This window comes from Sciurus carolinensis, chromosome 13, assembly GCF_902686445.1.
Source record: "Sciurus carolinensis chromosome 13, mSciCar1.2, whole genome shotgun sequence".
In the NCBI taxonomy this organism is placed as follows: Eukaryota; Metazoa; Chordata; class Mammalia; order Rodentia; family Sciuridae; genus Sciurus; species Sciurus carolinensis.
In genome coordinates, this window is record NC_062225.1 from 7,489,630 (window position 1) to 7,506,824 (window position 17,195).

Here is a 17,195-nt window from a genome sequence, read left to right on the forward strand (position 1 = left end):
CTCCTCCTTCAGTGGGAGGGACTTGCCGGTTACTAACGCGCCCTTCCCCGGAACCAAAGGGTCGCGCGCCTTGCGACGGAAGGGTTTGAGTGGCGCACTCGTTCATCCTTCCTGCGCTGTGTTTCCGGCGGTGGGGCGCTTCTGGCTGCGCTGTTAGCTGGCGCTGGTGAGTCGGGGGTGCGTGGTTTCAAGTATTTCATTGTTCGCGAGCAGTGTGTATCTGGGCACTCTGTGGGTTGATTTGTCCCTATTCCATGTTGAGTTGGCGGGTCATGGCGACTCTATGGGCCTGTGTCCCAACCCCATCGCTTTGACTGCGAAAAGCCATTGATCCTTTGCTGGTTCGAGGGACCCCGGGCGGTGAGCCCTAACTCGGGTCGCTCTAGGGCGGAACCGCAGAAGCGGGACAGCTTGGGAGAGGAATTCTCCCAAGTTTGTTTTAGCTTTGTCCGTGCTGCTTTCTTCGTAACTTATGGGTATGGGCTTATGGGAAGATCAGTCCAACTTAATTTGCTAAACATGAAGACAAAATTGCCCTATTCTTAGATTGTTGCATCTTAGAATGCAAACCTTTCGGAGCTGGCAATTATTTGCCATTTGCCAAAAACTGATTTTTTTTTTTCCCGACCACGTTTTCATCGTCACCTACCCAAAGGTGCTTCTACCTTTTTAGTCAAGAGGCAGTTATGAGGACTGCCTACTACTAGTTAGGCGCTATGGGAGTTTAGAGAAGAGAAATACATATCTTGTCTTTTTAGAAATCTTTGTTTATTGCAAGGGAACTTCCATGTTCTACGTTTTTAATTAGTGTTTTTGCCCTCATATACTTAAATGCATGTCTCTTTCTATATTTTATCGGTGCATTATAATTATACATAATAGTGGGATTTGTTCTCTTTAGAAGAAGGAATCGTCTTTTAAGAGAACCACTACATGTATGGTGAATTTTTTTTTTAAAAGAAAAGAAACCTATCAGACATTACAGGACATAAAAGGAACAATTACCCTTGTAGCCTACCCCACAGGGGTATGCTAATTGTTGACAATCTTCCAGAGTTTTTCAGTGTATACACACACCTTCACAGACATTTTTAAGAATAAAAATGGGTTGACATATCTCAAATGATGCATGGTTTTTTTTTTATAAGAATAATCTCTTACTTCCTTAAGATGTAACTTTTGGGTTGTGGGGTGCAACTCACTTGTAGAGTTCTTAGCATGTATGAGGACCTAGGCTCAATACCAGCCCCCCGCCCCTCCCCATACTGCAGTGGGGGAAAAGACAAAATTTCTTACTGTCACAGCTGATGTCTGTAAATTTCATTCAGCAAAAACTTATCAGATGCCTGCAATGGGGCAGATGCTGCTTTAGGAAGATGTTTGAAATATACCTGTAAGTAAAAGAAGCCAGAAACAACAAAATTTAAAAATGCTTATCTCAAGGAAGTAACATGGACAAACACTAAAAACATACCTAATAAACAATGGTGTTAGGATTCTGACTGTGGGAAAAATATCAAGTAGAATAGAGAGATTGGGAATACTAGCATTTGTATGGGTGAAATGTCAAATAATATGATCAGGGCAGACCTCATTGAGAAAATGGAATTTAAGCCCCAAACTGAAAGAGGTGAATGGATTAGCCATCCTTCCAGTTCAAGGGAGGATGTCTGCTTGGTTAGATGCAGGGCAAGAAAGGGGAAAGCTTATCTGATGATTAAACAAGTAATTAGAGATGGAAGTCTTAGAGATGGAGGGAATTAAGGTGGGATGGAGGAGTTAAGTGCTTTGTCTTTCACTGTGATTAAATGGAGAGGCACGGGAGATTTTAATTTTTCAATACATAAAGTTTTTTTTTTTTAATAATTTTGGATTTCCAATAGTTGTGACGGTAGTACAGAGTTCATATATGTGCCAAACCTGTTACTAATCATATATTAGTGTGGTACACTTATTAACCAATGAACCAATATTGATACACTATTAAATAAAATCATAATTATTTTATGCAAATTTCCTTTGTTTTGCCCAATGTCCTTTTTATTTTCAGGATCCCATCTACAATACCACATACTTTAATGATCATATCTCCTCAGATTCTTCTTGACTAGTTTCTCATGCTTTCCTTGTTTTGGATGACCTTGACAGTATTAAGGCTATTAGGTATTTGAGGAGATACTGGTCAAATACTTTGCACAGTGTCCCTCGATTGGAGTCTCTTGTTTTTCTCTTAGAGTGGGCCTATGGATTTGGGGGAAAACAAACAAACAAACATGGAGGTAAAGTGCCATTTTCATTACATCATATCAAGTGTACCTGCTAACAGCTTTACTATTATCACTGTTGATGTTAATTAACGCTGATCAACAGGCTGAGGTAGTGTTTGTCAGGTTTCTCTTCTGTGAAGTTATTTTCCCATTTACTGCACTATAGTCATTGAGAGCAGGTTGCTAACCTTAGCCCACACTTAGGGGTGAGTAATTTTTGCTCCATCCCCTTATAGTGTCTACATAAGTTACTTAGAATTCTTCTATACGGGACATTTGTTTCTTTTTTCTTATTAATTTATCCACTTATTAATATTGTATGAACTTATTTATATTTTGGTTCAGGTTATAAGCCAATTATTTGTTTTGTTTTTTTTAGAGTAATCCCTTTTTTTTTTTTACTCTAAGATGTTCCAAACATTATCAGCCATCTCTCAAGGAGACCTGCTCCTTTTTGTTAGAATGCGATTAGAAACCAAGATCTGGGTGCTGTGTTTGTTCATTGCTACTGGGTGTTACTGATTTTAGGTTCTCTCAATTAACAGAACTATTATATATATATATAAACATATATATATACTTACATATATAATTATTTCCACATCCTTCACTGTCTACATAAAGCTAAACGTTGAGTTCCCACAGAAATCCAGTATAGCTTCCCCTTCCTAAATGTAAGCTCCTCTTCAACAGTGAGAAATCTGCCTCTGGAAGGTTTTGAGCAGAGTGATGTGATTTAACAAGATAACATTTTGCTGTTACGGGAAAAAGACATTAGGGAGTTGGAATGGAAGTCAGGTCAGTTCAGAGGATTTTGTTGGAATCTTAGTGATAAAGGAAAGATTTAATAAAGTACAAAGTTAGATGAGTAAGATTAGTATATAATGCTTAACTTGGGAGGAAGAAGTATGACAAAATAATTTAGCATTAGATTGGTTCAGTTGCTGAGCAGTTTTTCTGAGGTCTGTCTCTTTTCAGGGACATCTTAGGTAATTGTCAACTCCAGTTTGTCTACATCACAGGAAAGACTTGAAGAGTTTGAATGCTCATGAATCTGGTGGACACTGACATACAACACACACCCTAATTTAGTATATAGAGTATTCTTGTTAGCTTCATAATAATTTAATGATCTTACAGTAACAAAAGCTATAATTTATTGAGAGGGTTTCTCATATGGCAGGTACTGTTTCAAGTGTTTTGTAGAATAATTCATATGAAAGATGGGTATTATTTTCTTTTCTGGAGGAAGAAATTAAAACACAAATTAAGTACTCTGTCCAAGATAGACAGATAAATACTTCATGAACCTAATCTTTCTGTTTTCAGTATAGTAGGCTCTAACTGTTTCGTGTCTGATTACATCAACCTGATCTTTTTACATTACAGAAGCAATGCCTGTGTGTTTAGGATCATTCAAAAATGTAAATAAGCAAAAGTGAGAGTTTTATTCTTTTTAACAGAAAATTATTCTGATTTAGTGAAAATGTATAGTACTAGGAATCAGGAGAACTGGGCTCCAGAGCACATATTCTCAATGGCTGGGTGACGTTGGAAAACAGATTGGCCTTCCTGTTACTCTGTGACAAAGCATTCTTTGTCTGACCTCATTACTGAAGATGTGTTGAATGATAGTAAACTCCCATTTTCCCTTTTTGTGAAATCCACCAAGGCTCTAACTCTTTGGACCAAAAGGGGATGAACGTAGTTAAGGTATAATTACTACCTGTGGTTTTGCTGAAATCTGAATGAAACATTTACTGTAAATTCTTGCTCTTATGTTAAAATAAAATTTTACTGGTAAACTTCAATCACATTTATAGTTAATGTGCTGATTGGTTTGGTAACGCTAGAGAAGGGATGTCCTGTCCATTTCCAAGACGTACTTGACTGATAGGTCTGCTTTCTACTTCTCACAGCTGCTGAAGAGAACAATCACTAGGCTTATGGCAGGGATTTTGCGCTCAGTAGTTCAGAGGCCCCCAGGCAGGCTACAGGTAAGCATTTCTTTTCAAGAATCCTCTCTTCTCCCTACTGCTTATGATTTTTCTCCCTAATTACAAAACATACAGACATGTTAAATTCTACAAAATACATTTTTTTTGCAGATTCCTCATATTAATTTTTCAGTGTTGGGGGTTAATTTTATTTGTTAATAGTTTATCTGCAGTTTTGTCCCTAAAGATCTGGAATCACAACTGGGTGTGGTGGTACACACATGTAAGCTGCAGCTTACACCTGTAGTCTCAATCACTTGGGAGGCTGGGGCTGGAGGATCACCTCAGCCTACAGGTTTGAGACCAGCCTGTTGAGACCCTGTCTCAAAAACAGATTTGGAACCACAAAACAATTTTTCCTGAGAAAATCCTGACGAAAATCAACTACTCTTGATTCCCCTTGATCTGCCTTAATTTTCCTAAAGTTGTAGAGCTTTTCCCCAAGTTGTAGAGCTTTTCCCCTTCAGTTATGAAAAAACTACATTTTTGGTGGGTATGGTGGTACACACATGTAAGCTGCAGCTACTTCGAAGTCTGAGGCAGGAGGATCACAAATTCAGGGTCAATCTCAGCAACTTAGAGCCTGTATCCGAATTTTAAAAATAAGATTAAAAGGGCTGGGAATGTAGCTCAGTGACAGAGTGTCCCCAAGTTCAATCCCCAGTACCACAAAATAAGTATATAAGTAAATAAAGAAAGAAACAAGCAAGAAAGAGTTTATTATTTCAATCATAGACAAATATAGAAAAGCAAGAAGAGAAACAATCTTCCAGAGACCACTAATGGTAGTACTTTCATGTATATCTTTCATTTTTTCTTTTAGAGAGTACAGTGGCGTATCCTAATCTATACCCGAGGCCCCAGCAAGATAGCCCTAGATATATACTAGGTCTTGATATGGACCTGCAACTGGCTGTAGATGATTATAATGTCAAATACTGTGCATACATTATCTTAACTGCAGATTAATCCTATGAAGTTGGTATTGTTTCCTTTTTAATGCCAAGGAAATTTCCTCCAGCAGGATAAGTGCCTCATGTCTCACAGTTGTGGGCAGCAGAACCAGGATCAGAAGCCCAGTGTTTTCCTTTCTCACCCCGTCCCTGTCCCCTGTGGCCTATTTTCTAGTTATTTATGCCATCCCTGCAATACAGGGAGGGCTAAAAAAGAATGACAGGAGTGACTTGCCAACCCACAACCTATGTGAAAGGCTGCCAATTAATCCTTTTTCTTCAGTAGTTTCAGAAAAAGAGGACTGGAGGAATACAGAGGGGAACAAGAGATAGGAGCTAGGAGTAATGGCATTGTTAAAACCAGAAAGAAAACTGGACACTCTTTTTTTGGATTTCTTTCACTTTTTCTTTTTTGGCTTGGGGAAGGATGCAGTACTGGCACATGCTAGGCAAGTGCTTTACCACTGAGCTACATCCCAGCCCTTTTTATTGTATTTTGTTTTATATTTTAGTTGTAGGTGGACACAATATCTTTATTGTATTTTTATGTGGTGCTGAGGATGGAACCCAGGGCCCCATGACTGAGCCACAACCCCAGCTCTCCCAGCCTTTTTTTTTTTTTTTTTTTTTTTTTTGGCGGTGCTGGGGATTGAACCCAGGGCCTTGTGCTTGCAAGGCAAGCACTCTACCAACTGAGCTATATCCCTAGCCCAATCCCAGCCCTTTTCAATGAATTATTTATTTAAATTTTGAGACAGGGTCTTACTAAGTTGCCCATGCTGGCCTTGAATTTGCTAATCCTCTTGCATCAGCATCCTGAGTAGCTGGGACTATAGATGTGTACAACCTCACCCAGCTTTTACATTGTTTTGTTGAAGATGAATTATTGCACATTGTCTAGAGCACGAGTTGGTAAACAGTGACTTTCAGGCCAGATTCAGCCTGCCACTTCTTGGGGTAAATTTATGGAAACAGTCATTTTCATTTGTTTGTCTGTGACTGCTTTCACCCTATGATGGCAGAATCAGGTCTTGGCAGTGGAGACTATAGAACTCCAAAGCTGGAAATAGTATATGGTCCTTCCAGGAAAAAGTTACCAAGCTGGTTAATGGTTACAGGGGAGGTATTCATTTTGCTTAGGAACTGAAGTCCATCTTTTATACAAAAACAATTGTACATTAGGTCAGAACAGACTGGTCACCTAAGGATTGGTTGGTATGGATTTCTGCACTAAAATTGTTTTATTTCATATTTTAGACTGTGACAAAAGGTGTGGAGTCTCTGATTAGTACAGTCTGGATTCGTCACAAATTTACCAAATCAAAAATTCCAGATAAAGTAAGAACTATGTGTCTTTCTTTAATGCTACTTTTTTTTTTTTTTAAGTACTGTGTATTAAAATGTACTTATTATGAAATATTGAAAGCTTTTATGTTAAGTTATGCATGTTGTAGTGGTACAGAGTTTAAAACATTGGTATTCATGTAAATGATGATTGTTAAAAATAAAGCTTCAGGCTGGGGAGATAGCTCAGTCGGTAGAGTGCTTGCCTTGCAAGCACAAGGCCCTGGATTTGATCCCCAGCACCACAAAAATAGATAAATAAAAAATAAGACTTCTGTTACTTGTGCCTTTGGCCTTCACAGGATGGGTTTTTTGTGTTGTTTTGTTTTTCCCCTGAGTGTTTATTCCTGCTTGCTTGTTTTATTTTTTCCCCTTATTTAATTAATTAATTAATTTATTGTATCATCATTGTCCTGAGAAAACAGTGGACCTTCCTGCCCAGGCCCTCACAATGAAGCTCTGCATCTTTGCTTTCTGTATCAACCTTTGCTACTTTAAATGTTATGGGGCGCAACTTAAGAACAGACCGATCACCACTGAGAAGTCCAAATTTGAGAGTCTTTATTAAGCCAGCCGGCTGACTGTCTCACACAATGCCCCAGAAAAATGGCTTTTGGGAGAACAACCCTGACCACAGGGTTGTAGGGGTTCTTACACCAAAAATCACATCAATCATAAGTGTCTTGCTATGATTCAAAATTACATATTAACATCATGAGATCATCGACAGAGGGGAAAGTGGGTCAAAATGACCCTTACCTAGGTACGAACTAAAGAATGGTTGCTAACATCCACACAATCACCATTCACATGGTACATTGTTTAGGAGCAATAGGAATCAAAAGAGAGCGATTCTTTACTACATAGGAGTAGCCATTGTATATTATTAAACATGTCACACCAAGTAACTGATGATGTGCACAGAGGCAGGGTGTTCCCATGGGAGAAGCTTATTTCCTACATAACTTGGAATCTCAGAGCAAAATGGAGTCTGTTTAGTCATTTCCCTTAGAGTCTGGCCTAGAACATTCTCATGGAGCCAGTTCTGTCATCCCATCACATAAATCTTTCAGATTTTTACATTAAATTTATATGTACCTGTCATTCTTTTAAAAAACACCAACTAAGCCCTCAATTGATTTTGGCCTTCATTTTGTATTGGTTTTGTTTATTTTGCTTCTTAATTAATAGACATTATTGCATAAAGGAGTTTAGGCTTACAGGAAAATTGATCAGAAAATACAGACTTCCTTATATACTCCCTCCCCCAACATAGTTTCCCTTGATATTAACAGCTTGCATTAGTCTTAACAGCTTGCATTAGTGTACAGCTGTTGCAACTGATGAAACTACATTGATACATTATTAACTGAAGATTGAAGTTTAGGCTTCACTCTTTGTGTTGTATAGTTTATGGCTTAGACAAAACTATAATGTCATGTATCCACCATCACATACGAGTACAGAATAGTTTCACTGTTCTAAAAACCACCTATGTTCCACCTGCTCATCCCTTCTTCCCAACTCCCAAACTCTGGCATCCACTGATCTTTTTACTGCGTTTATATTTATAGTTTTATCTTTTCCAGCATGTTTGTAGTTGGGCAGCTTGTAGCCTTTTCTTACTGACTTCTTTCACTTAGCAGTGTACATTTAAAGTTCCTCCATGTCTTTTCATGGCTTAATAGCTTAATTCTTATTACTGGATATTTCATGGTGTGAATTTACATAGTTTATTTGTGTATTCACCTACTAAAAGACCTTGATTGCTTCCAGTTTGGGGCAGTAATAAACAAAGTAGTACAAATACTTCTATGCAGGTCTTTGTGTGGACATAAGTGTCAACACTTTAGGTAAATGCCTAGGAGCATGGTTGCTAGATTTTATGGTAAAGACTGTGTTTAGCTTTGTGAAGCCTGGGTTTTTTTGTTTTTTGGATGGATGGTTGGTTGGTTGGTTGGTTTGGGGTCCCCCACCCGCCGCATTATTTTATAGTGTTAAAATACAGAGATAAAAGCCAGGTGTGGTGGTACACGCCTGTAATTCCAGCAACTCAGGAGGCTAAGGCAGGAGGATTTCGAGTTCAAAGCCAGCTTCAGTAAAAGCAAGGCGCTAAGCAGCTCATTGAGTTGTCTTTAAATAAAATACAAAATAGGGCTGGGGATATGGTTCAGTGGTTGAGTATCCCTGAGTTCAATCCCAAATCCCCCACCTCCCAAAAAAACAAAACAGATAAAAGTTCCTATCTTAACTAGTCCCTTTTCAATTTCAGATTTCAGAGATTTTTAGATTTTAGAATATTTGCTAGACTTCACTGATTGAGTATCCCAGTTTGCTTTGAGTTTGATAGATTTCAGAGCATTTCAGATTTCAGATCTTCAAATGAAGGACATTCAACCTGTAGTGCTCTTGGCATTTGATTTCTTTAGTGTCATTTGGTTGCTTATGCTTTGTTCCCAAGGGTTAAAAAACAAAACAAAATCCTTGCCTATGTGATATTTTTCTTAAGAGAATGAAATTCTTAGATTCCTTTTGCGTAATCAGACTAGACTGATGGAAATGTTTACTTTCAGGTTGAGGATTATATAAAGAGTAGGTGTGTGTTATAGTGTGTGTACACATGCATGCCAGTGCACGCATTTTTTAAGAAAAAAATGGGATGGGAGGGACATAGAAACTGTGTAAGTTGAATGTTTACCATTTATAATTTTTCCTTTATAGGTATTTCAGCCTTCACCAGCAGATCATGAAAAATACGGTGGGGATCCACAGCACCCTCATAAACTACACATTGTTACCAGAATAAAAAGTACAAAAAGACGTCCATATTGGGAAAAAAACACAATAAAGATGCTTGGATTAGAAAAAGTATGCAACTCTTTTAGTCATCTTTAGTGTTGTTTAAGTTTGCTTTATATTTTATACTTTAAAACTGTTTATATGTATTACTTAATGTAACTTGTTTATAATTTTGATTTAAACAGACTGAACCTTCAGTTTAACATTTTCTGAAAACACAGCCATTTGTTTTTTAAATTGATGTATAGCATTGTTCCTTTTTAGGCACATACCCCTCAAGTCCACAAGAATATCCCTTCAGTGAATGCAAAACTGAAAATGGTTAAACATTTGATAAGGTTTGTTGTCCTTTATCTCAGCAGTTTTTAAAAATGTGTTATCTAGTGTAATTCTAAATGCTGCTGCTTCTGTCACAGAATCCAGCCCCTGAAACTGCCACAAGGACTTCCAACAGAAGAAAACATGTCTACCACGTGCCTCAAGAGCAATGGGGAATTAGTCCTGCAGTGGCATCTGAAGCCGGTGGAGGAGGAAGCAGTTAAGTCCTGACATTGCAGCTTCAGATTAAAAAGTGCAAATCATTTGTATTTAAAGTTGGTGAGAAAATGTTTTCATTAAAATATTTAAGATGTATTTTAATTCCCAGTCTTTTCACTGACTGCTATGATTCTTCTTTACCATATAGACTTAAGAAGTTTGGTACTACTACTTGATTTAATCTTCTCCCTTTTCCCCTAAGAATTTCACTGTAAAATAGGTAAGAACTAAAATAGGTAAGAACAGCATTGTTTGAACATCTAAATTTAGATTCACTGACACCGTAGCAAGTAACTTAATATTTTGTAGAAATTATTTTCTAATTTAATTGAATTCTACAGATTCTGTTGAGTATCTTTATCTAGTCCATTTTGTTTTGCTATAACAAAATCCCTGACCGTAGTTTATAAGGAAAAGAGGTTTATTTTGGCTTAAGTTTTAAACACTGAAGTCCAAGCTTGGGCAGCCACGCCTGGTGAGGTCCTCCTACGGTGTCATAACGTGGCAGATGGCGTCATATCATATGAGCACATGGGAGAGCGGTAAGTGGTGGAGGAGATCACGTAGCAAGAGAGCTGACTGAAGAAGCCGAAATGTCTTCATTGCTTTTGCAGGGCAGGCATTGATCCCTTCTGAGAGGTGGCCCCATGACCCCACCCTCCACTGAAGATGCTCTTAAAGAGTCTGTCACTTCTCAGTACCAGTACACTGGGACTAAACTTTCAGCACATAACTTCCATAACTAAACCATAACTCTGTGACTACTGTGCTGTGTATTGGAGAAATACACAGCCAACCAAAACATGGTCCCGACACGCCAGGAGCTTACGGTTTGTGTAGAGAACAGAGATGCAGCCAAAAGCATGAAACATGGGACGTTTCTGGATCCGGCATCCAGTGCCTCCGAGTCTGTAAGTTCACATATGGACATGGGTTCATGTCCCTAAATTTAATACCAAAAACAATACTTATTTTCTAATTCTCAATCTGATTTGAGACTGAGGCAGAAGGATCACAGGTTCAAGTCCAGTCTGGGTGAAACTTAGACCCTGCCTCAAAATCCAAAATAGGTCTGAGAATGTAGCTCAGTGGTGGAGCACTTGCCTAGCACGCATGAGGCCCTGATCCCCAGTACTTTAAAACCATTTTTAAAAAATTTAATTTGACCTAAACGTTATTATTGCACTCCACATGGACAAAACATTAAGCTGTATGTAACTATTTTCCTAATGGAACAAGAGTGTGAAATGAAAGCATTTAGAAATTATTTAAAAATATTCTGTTTTTCAGTTTCAAAATGGATGTTCTTTGAACTTTTTAAAATTTTTTTGTTAATTTTTTACAGACTGCATTTTGATTCATTGTACACAAATGGGGTACATCATTTTGTTTCTATGGTTGTGCACAATGTAGATTCATACCATTTGTATAATCATACATGTACGTAGGGTAATGATGTCTGTCTCATTCCACCATCTTTCATACCCTACTCCCTCTCATTTCCTTCTACATAAAGTTCTTCTGTTCTTCTCTCACCCCCCACTCCCCCACCTCCATTATATATCATTCTCTACTTATTAGGGAAATCATTCAGCCTTTGGTTTTGGGGGATTGGCTTATTTCACTTAGTATGATATTCTCCAATTCCATTCGTTTATTTGCAAATGCCATAATAATATTATTCTTTGTGGCTGAATAATATTCCATTGTGTAAACCTCTGTCTGTAGTTGAGGATGCTAGTAAAAAGAAAAAGGAGGAAGAAATCTTTTAGGGAGAATTACTTTATTTCCTTCTATTTCTGACACCTGGAGGGGTGGAGAAAAATACACTTTAGGGGAGGATCAATACCGAGAAGCCTACAGCAGCTCAGCAGCTCGTTGAAGACGGGAACCTGTGTGTTCTAGCCACCCTTTGTTCTCCTTGCTCTCTTGCACATCTAGCTTAGATAACACCAGTGTTGGCATGCTCATTGTCCTGATATCTTATGTAGCTCCTGATGCTTTTGAGCACTGCATTAACGCAGAATTGTTAATGCAGAATCTAAGATAATGGGCATGAAATGAAATCGGATCTCATTGATTAGCTTAAAGGCATTAATTTTCATTCTGCCATTATTGAATATGCAGTGTGTATGTGGCCTGGGGGAGATGGAAACATAAAGGATATTGGAGAGAGATTTGTATGCTTCAGTGTCAGGTGTTCTTGCCTGGAGTGGGGTTGAAGTCATCTGCATTTAATACCAACATCTTGGTTCTTATCTCCGTTGCCAATCCAATAACAAGGACAAAATTTTGAGAAGAAGGAAGACGTTTTATTGGTTTACTAGTAAAGGAGAAAATGGGACTCCTCAAGGTTGTGATTGTCCCCCTGGGGAAACACAGTGTTCTCCAAAGAGGAATATAAGGCCTGGGATCCAGGTATTATCAGAGACAATTAATGAGTGTCTACAAGGTGTCCTTGAGAAAGTCTTTCTGCCAGTTCCCAGATTTGAAGTTTTCTTTATTCTCATGAGTAGTGAAGGACACAGTAGCTTAGCCTGCGATGCAAAAAATGTTTGTTACCCCCACTGTTAGGGACGGAGAGATGGGGAAGAAAAAAATGGGAAAAAAAAATGTCAATTTTAAAAGGAGTCCCTGTGGTTGAGCAGCAAGGTTTGTACTCAAAGCATAAAGTAAACTCCAGACATGTAAGATAAAAGCAGCCCCTTTGAATTTAATGCCATCCCATACTGTGCTAAAGTTAATGTGTAGATCAAAGGAAAGCACACTGATTAATTTTTGCCAAAGTTTGGGTAGAAAATCTCAACCTCAACAGCCCACAGCTAGAGGAAGGAAAGTAACGCTAAGTTGAATATTTAGAAATGCAATTATCTAGAAGGAAGTCTTTAGAGGACCCGTGGGCATGGGCCAGTGTATTCTTTTTCTTTCTTTTTGTTTTTTTTTTTTCATTTGCTCTTTTTAGATATACATGACAGTAGAGTGTATTTTGACATATACATATATGGAGTATAATTCTAATTAGGGTCCCATTCTTGTGGTTGTACATGATGAGAAGTTTCACTGGTGGTATATTCATATATGAACATTGGAAGATTCTACTGTCTTCTATTCTGATCCCCTCTCCCTTCCCTTCATTCCCCTTTGTTCTACTCCACTGAAATTCAGCTCTTCCCTCCCCTGATTATTGTGTTAGAATCCTCATATCAGAAAGAACATTGTCTTATTTCACTTAGCCTGATAGTCTCCAGATACATCCATTTACTGGCAAAAGTCATAAAGTCATTCTTTATGACTGAGTAATACTCCATTTTATATATGTACCACATTTTCTCTATCCACTGATCTGTGAAGGACACCTATGTTGGTTCCACAGCTTATCTGTTGTGAATTGAGCTGCTATAAATATTGATGTGGCTTCATCACTGTAATATGCTGATTTTAAGTCCTTTGGGTATAAAATGAGGAATGGGATAATTGGGTCAAATGGTGTTTCCATTCCAGGTTTTCTGAGGAATCCACACTGCTTTCCAGAGTGGTTGTACCAATTAGTGCATTCGTTTTCTACTGCTGCATAACAAATACCACAAACAGCTGCTTGAAACAGTTCACGCTTGTTAACTCGAAGCATCTGTAGGTCTAAAGTGTGGATAGCTTGGCTGGATCATGTGCTGAGGGTCCCACAGGCTGCAGTAAAAACTCTCTGCCAAGGTCGGGTATCTTCAGAGCTCGACTGGGAGAGGGCCTGCTTCCAAGCTCCAAGGTTGCTGACAGAGTTCAATTCCTTGAAATGTAGGATAGATGGCAAACTGTTCCTTCAAAACCAGCACCAGAGAGAGGCTCCAAGAGGGGCACTGTGAGGCCATCATGTGAATGCAGTCACAATGACCCATCACCTTTGTGCGCAAGTGGAGGTCTTCCCTGGCTGGAGGAAGAGGGTACCCCACAGTGTCGGGGCAGGGATCCTGGCCCTTAAACCACCACTGCAATTCCCTCTCCAGTTAGAATTGTCTTTCAGGCCAAAGACCTGTTCCCTTCGTCTTTCCTCACTACAATGCTGAACAGCGTGCTTATTCTAAGTGGCACAGTGTCCCGAGGACAATTTAGAATCGTGCAGGCCACACGTGTGGCTGAGTTCCATCTCTGCCAGAAGGAGAAGGAAGAAGAAACAGCAGCTTTTGATGTGAACAAGTTTGTATCTGAAACCCTGTCACATAATTTGCCTTGTTTCTCTAGAAACGCGAGATAATTTGCTTAACATAGGTAGTAGGTATCCCTTCCTTCCTTCTCATATTTAAGGATTAGTAAGTATTGACTTTTGTTCTTTGTTCTGTAGCTTAGTTTCACCTTGGTTGTTTTTGTCAGTTTTTTCATTGCTGTGACCAAAAGACCTAACAAGAACTATCTTAGAGGAGGAAGAGTTTGTTCAGAGATCTGAGTCCATAGACCACTGACTCCATTCTTCAGGGATCAATGTGAGGCAGAACATCATGGCGGAAGAGTGTGGTGGAGGAGAGCAAGTCAGGATATGGCCACCAAGAAGTTGAGAGAGCCCTCCTCACCACAACAAAATTTAAACCCCAGTGGCACGCCCCCAGTGACCCACCTCCTCCAGCCACACCCCGCCTGCCTTCAGTTACCACTCAGTGAGTCTCTGTTAGGACTAATTCACTGATGAAGGTAATGCTCTCATAACCCAGTTATTTTACCTCAACGTCTTTGCATTGTCTCACTCCTGAGCTTTTGGGGGATACCTGATACCTAAACCTTAACACTAGGGCAATTAGGCTCCACCTCTTAAAGGTTCCACCACCTCCCAGCACTGCCAAGCAGAGACCAAATTTTGAACACCTGGGCCCTTGGGCAACATTCCAGATCTAAACAATAGCAGCTCCATTCATCCCAGTTGGAGAAACATTAAAAGGTGAAAATCAAAGTTTACAAGGAGAAACCTGACTAGCTATCTCTGGGACAGTATTAGGCAGATTAATCAAGGTGTAGGTTGACAAAAGGACTATAGTCCCTTGGCTCAATCCCTCATGGGAATCCAAAACCTTCTGTGCAGAAGTGAGGGAAATGGTCAGGGGTGGAGAGGAGAATCCCAGACTCCTTGATAAGGGAGCCCCATGGACTGTGGAACCAAACCCATCGATGAAGCCCTGTGGTGAGAGCAGAAAAAGGTTGATAGGATTACAAAAGGCTTTAGGCAGAGAAATTGTGTCTTCTTTACCTGCACGTTTTAAGGTGGACATACACTTGCCCTACCCAGTATTGTGAAACCTAAGTCAGCTGACAGAGTCTTGATGGGGGTCGCGGTTAGGAACATAGTAGTCATGGGATTGAGGGAGAATTGGTGTAGTTGAAGAGTCTTTATGTGAAATGGTTGTGTCTCTTTTACCTGATTGTACCATGGGGATGGACACTATCTGACGGGAGGATATTTCTCCTACCTAATATTATAAAGTGGAAGCCATCGATGCTGCACAGGACCTTAAACATCAATGATGAGAACATTACTCTATGCAGCAGAGACCAAATATCGAACTAACTTCCTTTCTTCTCTCTCCCTCTCTTTCTCCTTCACTCTCTTTCTCTTTTGCTTGTCTGTTTGTTATTTCTGCAATCCCACAGTGCTGGGGACTCGAACCCAGGTCTCTTTCTCTTTCTGTGATACTGAGGATTGTGTGTGTGTGTGTGTGTGTGTGTGTGTGTGTTATTGGCATATATTAGGTCAGCAGTCTATCACTGAGCTACATCTTCAGACCTTTTTTACATTTTATTTTGAGACAGGGTCTCCCTAAATTGCCTAGGCTGGCCTCAAATTTGTGATCCTCCTGCCTCAGTCTCCTGAGTATCTGGGGTTTTAGGCATGTGTCACTGTGCCTGGTACATATTTCTTATGGTGTCACAGGTCCTATGGCGTGTGAGGCCTGGAAGGCTAAGAGAAGGAAAGAATGAGAATGTAATCATGAGTAAGTCCAGCCAGGGAAATAGTTTCAGATTTTTTTTTCATCTAAAACTATTTATAAATATTACAATATTTCTTCATCTTTCAGTAAGACTTTATATTTTAGATGAAGTGGTATTTTATATATTTATGAAATGATCCCTTACCCCTGAAGGGGACATAGGCAAAAAAAAATTATATATGTGTGTGTGTGTGTGTGTGTGTGTGTGTGTGTGTGTTTAAATTGAGAATGACTGGTGAATTAACAGTATTTAATGGCACCACATTTAACATCGTTGACATTTTCCTCAGTAAATTCCTGAGACTGAGTGGATGGGCTAGGGATGGTATATGATGAAGACCAGGATGGTTCTATCCTATCTAACTAGTCATTCTGTACACTGTGCAGGTAGTGACATGGAAATTATGAGGTGTATGGAGCTCGTGTGTTATTTCCACATTGTTTGTACCGTGCTATTAAGTCCTAGATGAAAAACAAGCCATGTTGAAGGATCAGAGAGGTCCCGGCCTCCAGGAGTGCCCAACCCTGTGAAGCACGTGCTGTCAGGCCCTTCCACACCCCTGGACCTCTCCGGCTTCTCAGTTGGTTCGCTTCTCTGTGCCTACAGTCTCTTCTTCTTGGAAATACACAAAAATGTGTTGCCTTCTTTCTTAGCAGATCACAGTAGCAAGGAATTGTCCCTCATCCCACCCCATGAGTAGACCCTCAACAAATGACTATCAGAAACAGGTGTCTCAATACTGCAGCTCCTGCCCCTGGGATAGAGTATTTCTGAGGTGTGTGTTGTCCCATGCCTAACAGTAGCTTCCTGCAGGGTTGGGCACTGGAGCCCAAAATGGTAGCTGACTCAACAATACCTGTTTTATTGGCGGTCTCCCCTCCTCTGTATCCCTGAGCCTCTTCATGCCAGTGTTCCCTGCACCTCCCCAATAAACTACCTGCACTCAAATCCTTGTTTCAGTTTGCTTCTGGGGGAACCCAACTATGACATCTCAAGTATGGATCTGTGCATGATATCTCTTGGCAACTCAGTCCCAAAGAAAATACTGGGGAATCAACTCATGGTCCAAGTCAGTGTAGTAATTTTTTTTTTTTTTTTTTTTTTTTTTTTTTTTGTACTGGGGATTGAACCTAGGGTTACTTAATCACTGAGCCACATCCCCAACCCTTTTTATAATTTATTTAGAGACGGGGTCTTTTTAAATTGCTTAGGGCCTTGCTAAGTTGCTGAGGCTGACTTTGAACCTGTAATCCTCCTGCCTCAGCCTCCCAAGCCACTGGGATTACAGGCATGCACCACTACACCCAGCAGTGTAGTAATTCTTGCTTTTC

The 17,195-nt window shown here is 39.6% G+C and overlaps 1 protein-coding gene across 1 annotated transcript; it reads left to right on the top strand.

Annotated features, from left to right (window-relative positions):
• Positions 1–15: 15 nt before the first annotated feature.
• Positions 16–9,997, top strand: Mrpl30 (mitochondrial ribosomal protein L30). The gene is made up of 6 exons (XM_047522210.1): positions 16–166; positions 4,187–4,264; positions 6,475–6,555; positions 9,283–9,429; positions 9,625–9,698; positions 9,777–9,997. Exons 2-6 carry the CDS (start codon positions 4,214–4,216, stop codon positions 9,907–9,909), a joined length of 486 nt encoding a protein of 161 aa, XP_047378166.1. The 5' UTR covers positions 16–166; positions 4,187–4,213; the 3' UTR covers positions 9,910–9,997.
• The last annotated feature ends 7,198 nt before the right edge of the window (positions 9,998–17,195 follow it).

Coding starts and splice junctions, on each gene's coding strand:
- Mrpl30 (XM_047522210.1), top strand. CDS start 4,214: ATGGCAGGGATTTTGCGCTCAGTAGTTCAGAGGCCCCCAGGCAGGCTA. Junction 9,430..9,624: donor AGATGCTTGGATTAGAAAAA/GTATGCAACTCT, acceptor GTTCCTTTTTAG/GCACATACCCCTCAAGTCCA. Junction 9,699..9,776: donor ATGGTTAAACATTTGATAAG/GTTTGTTGTCCT, acceptor CTTCTGTCACAG/AATCCAGCCCCTGAAACTGC.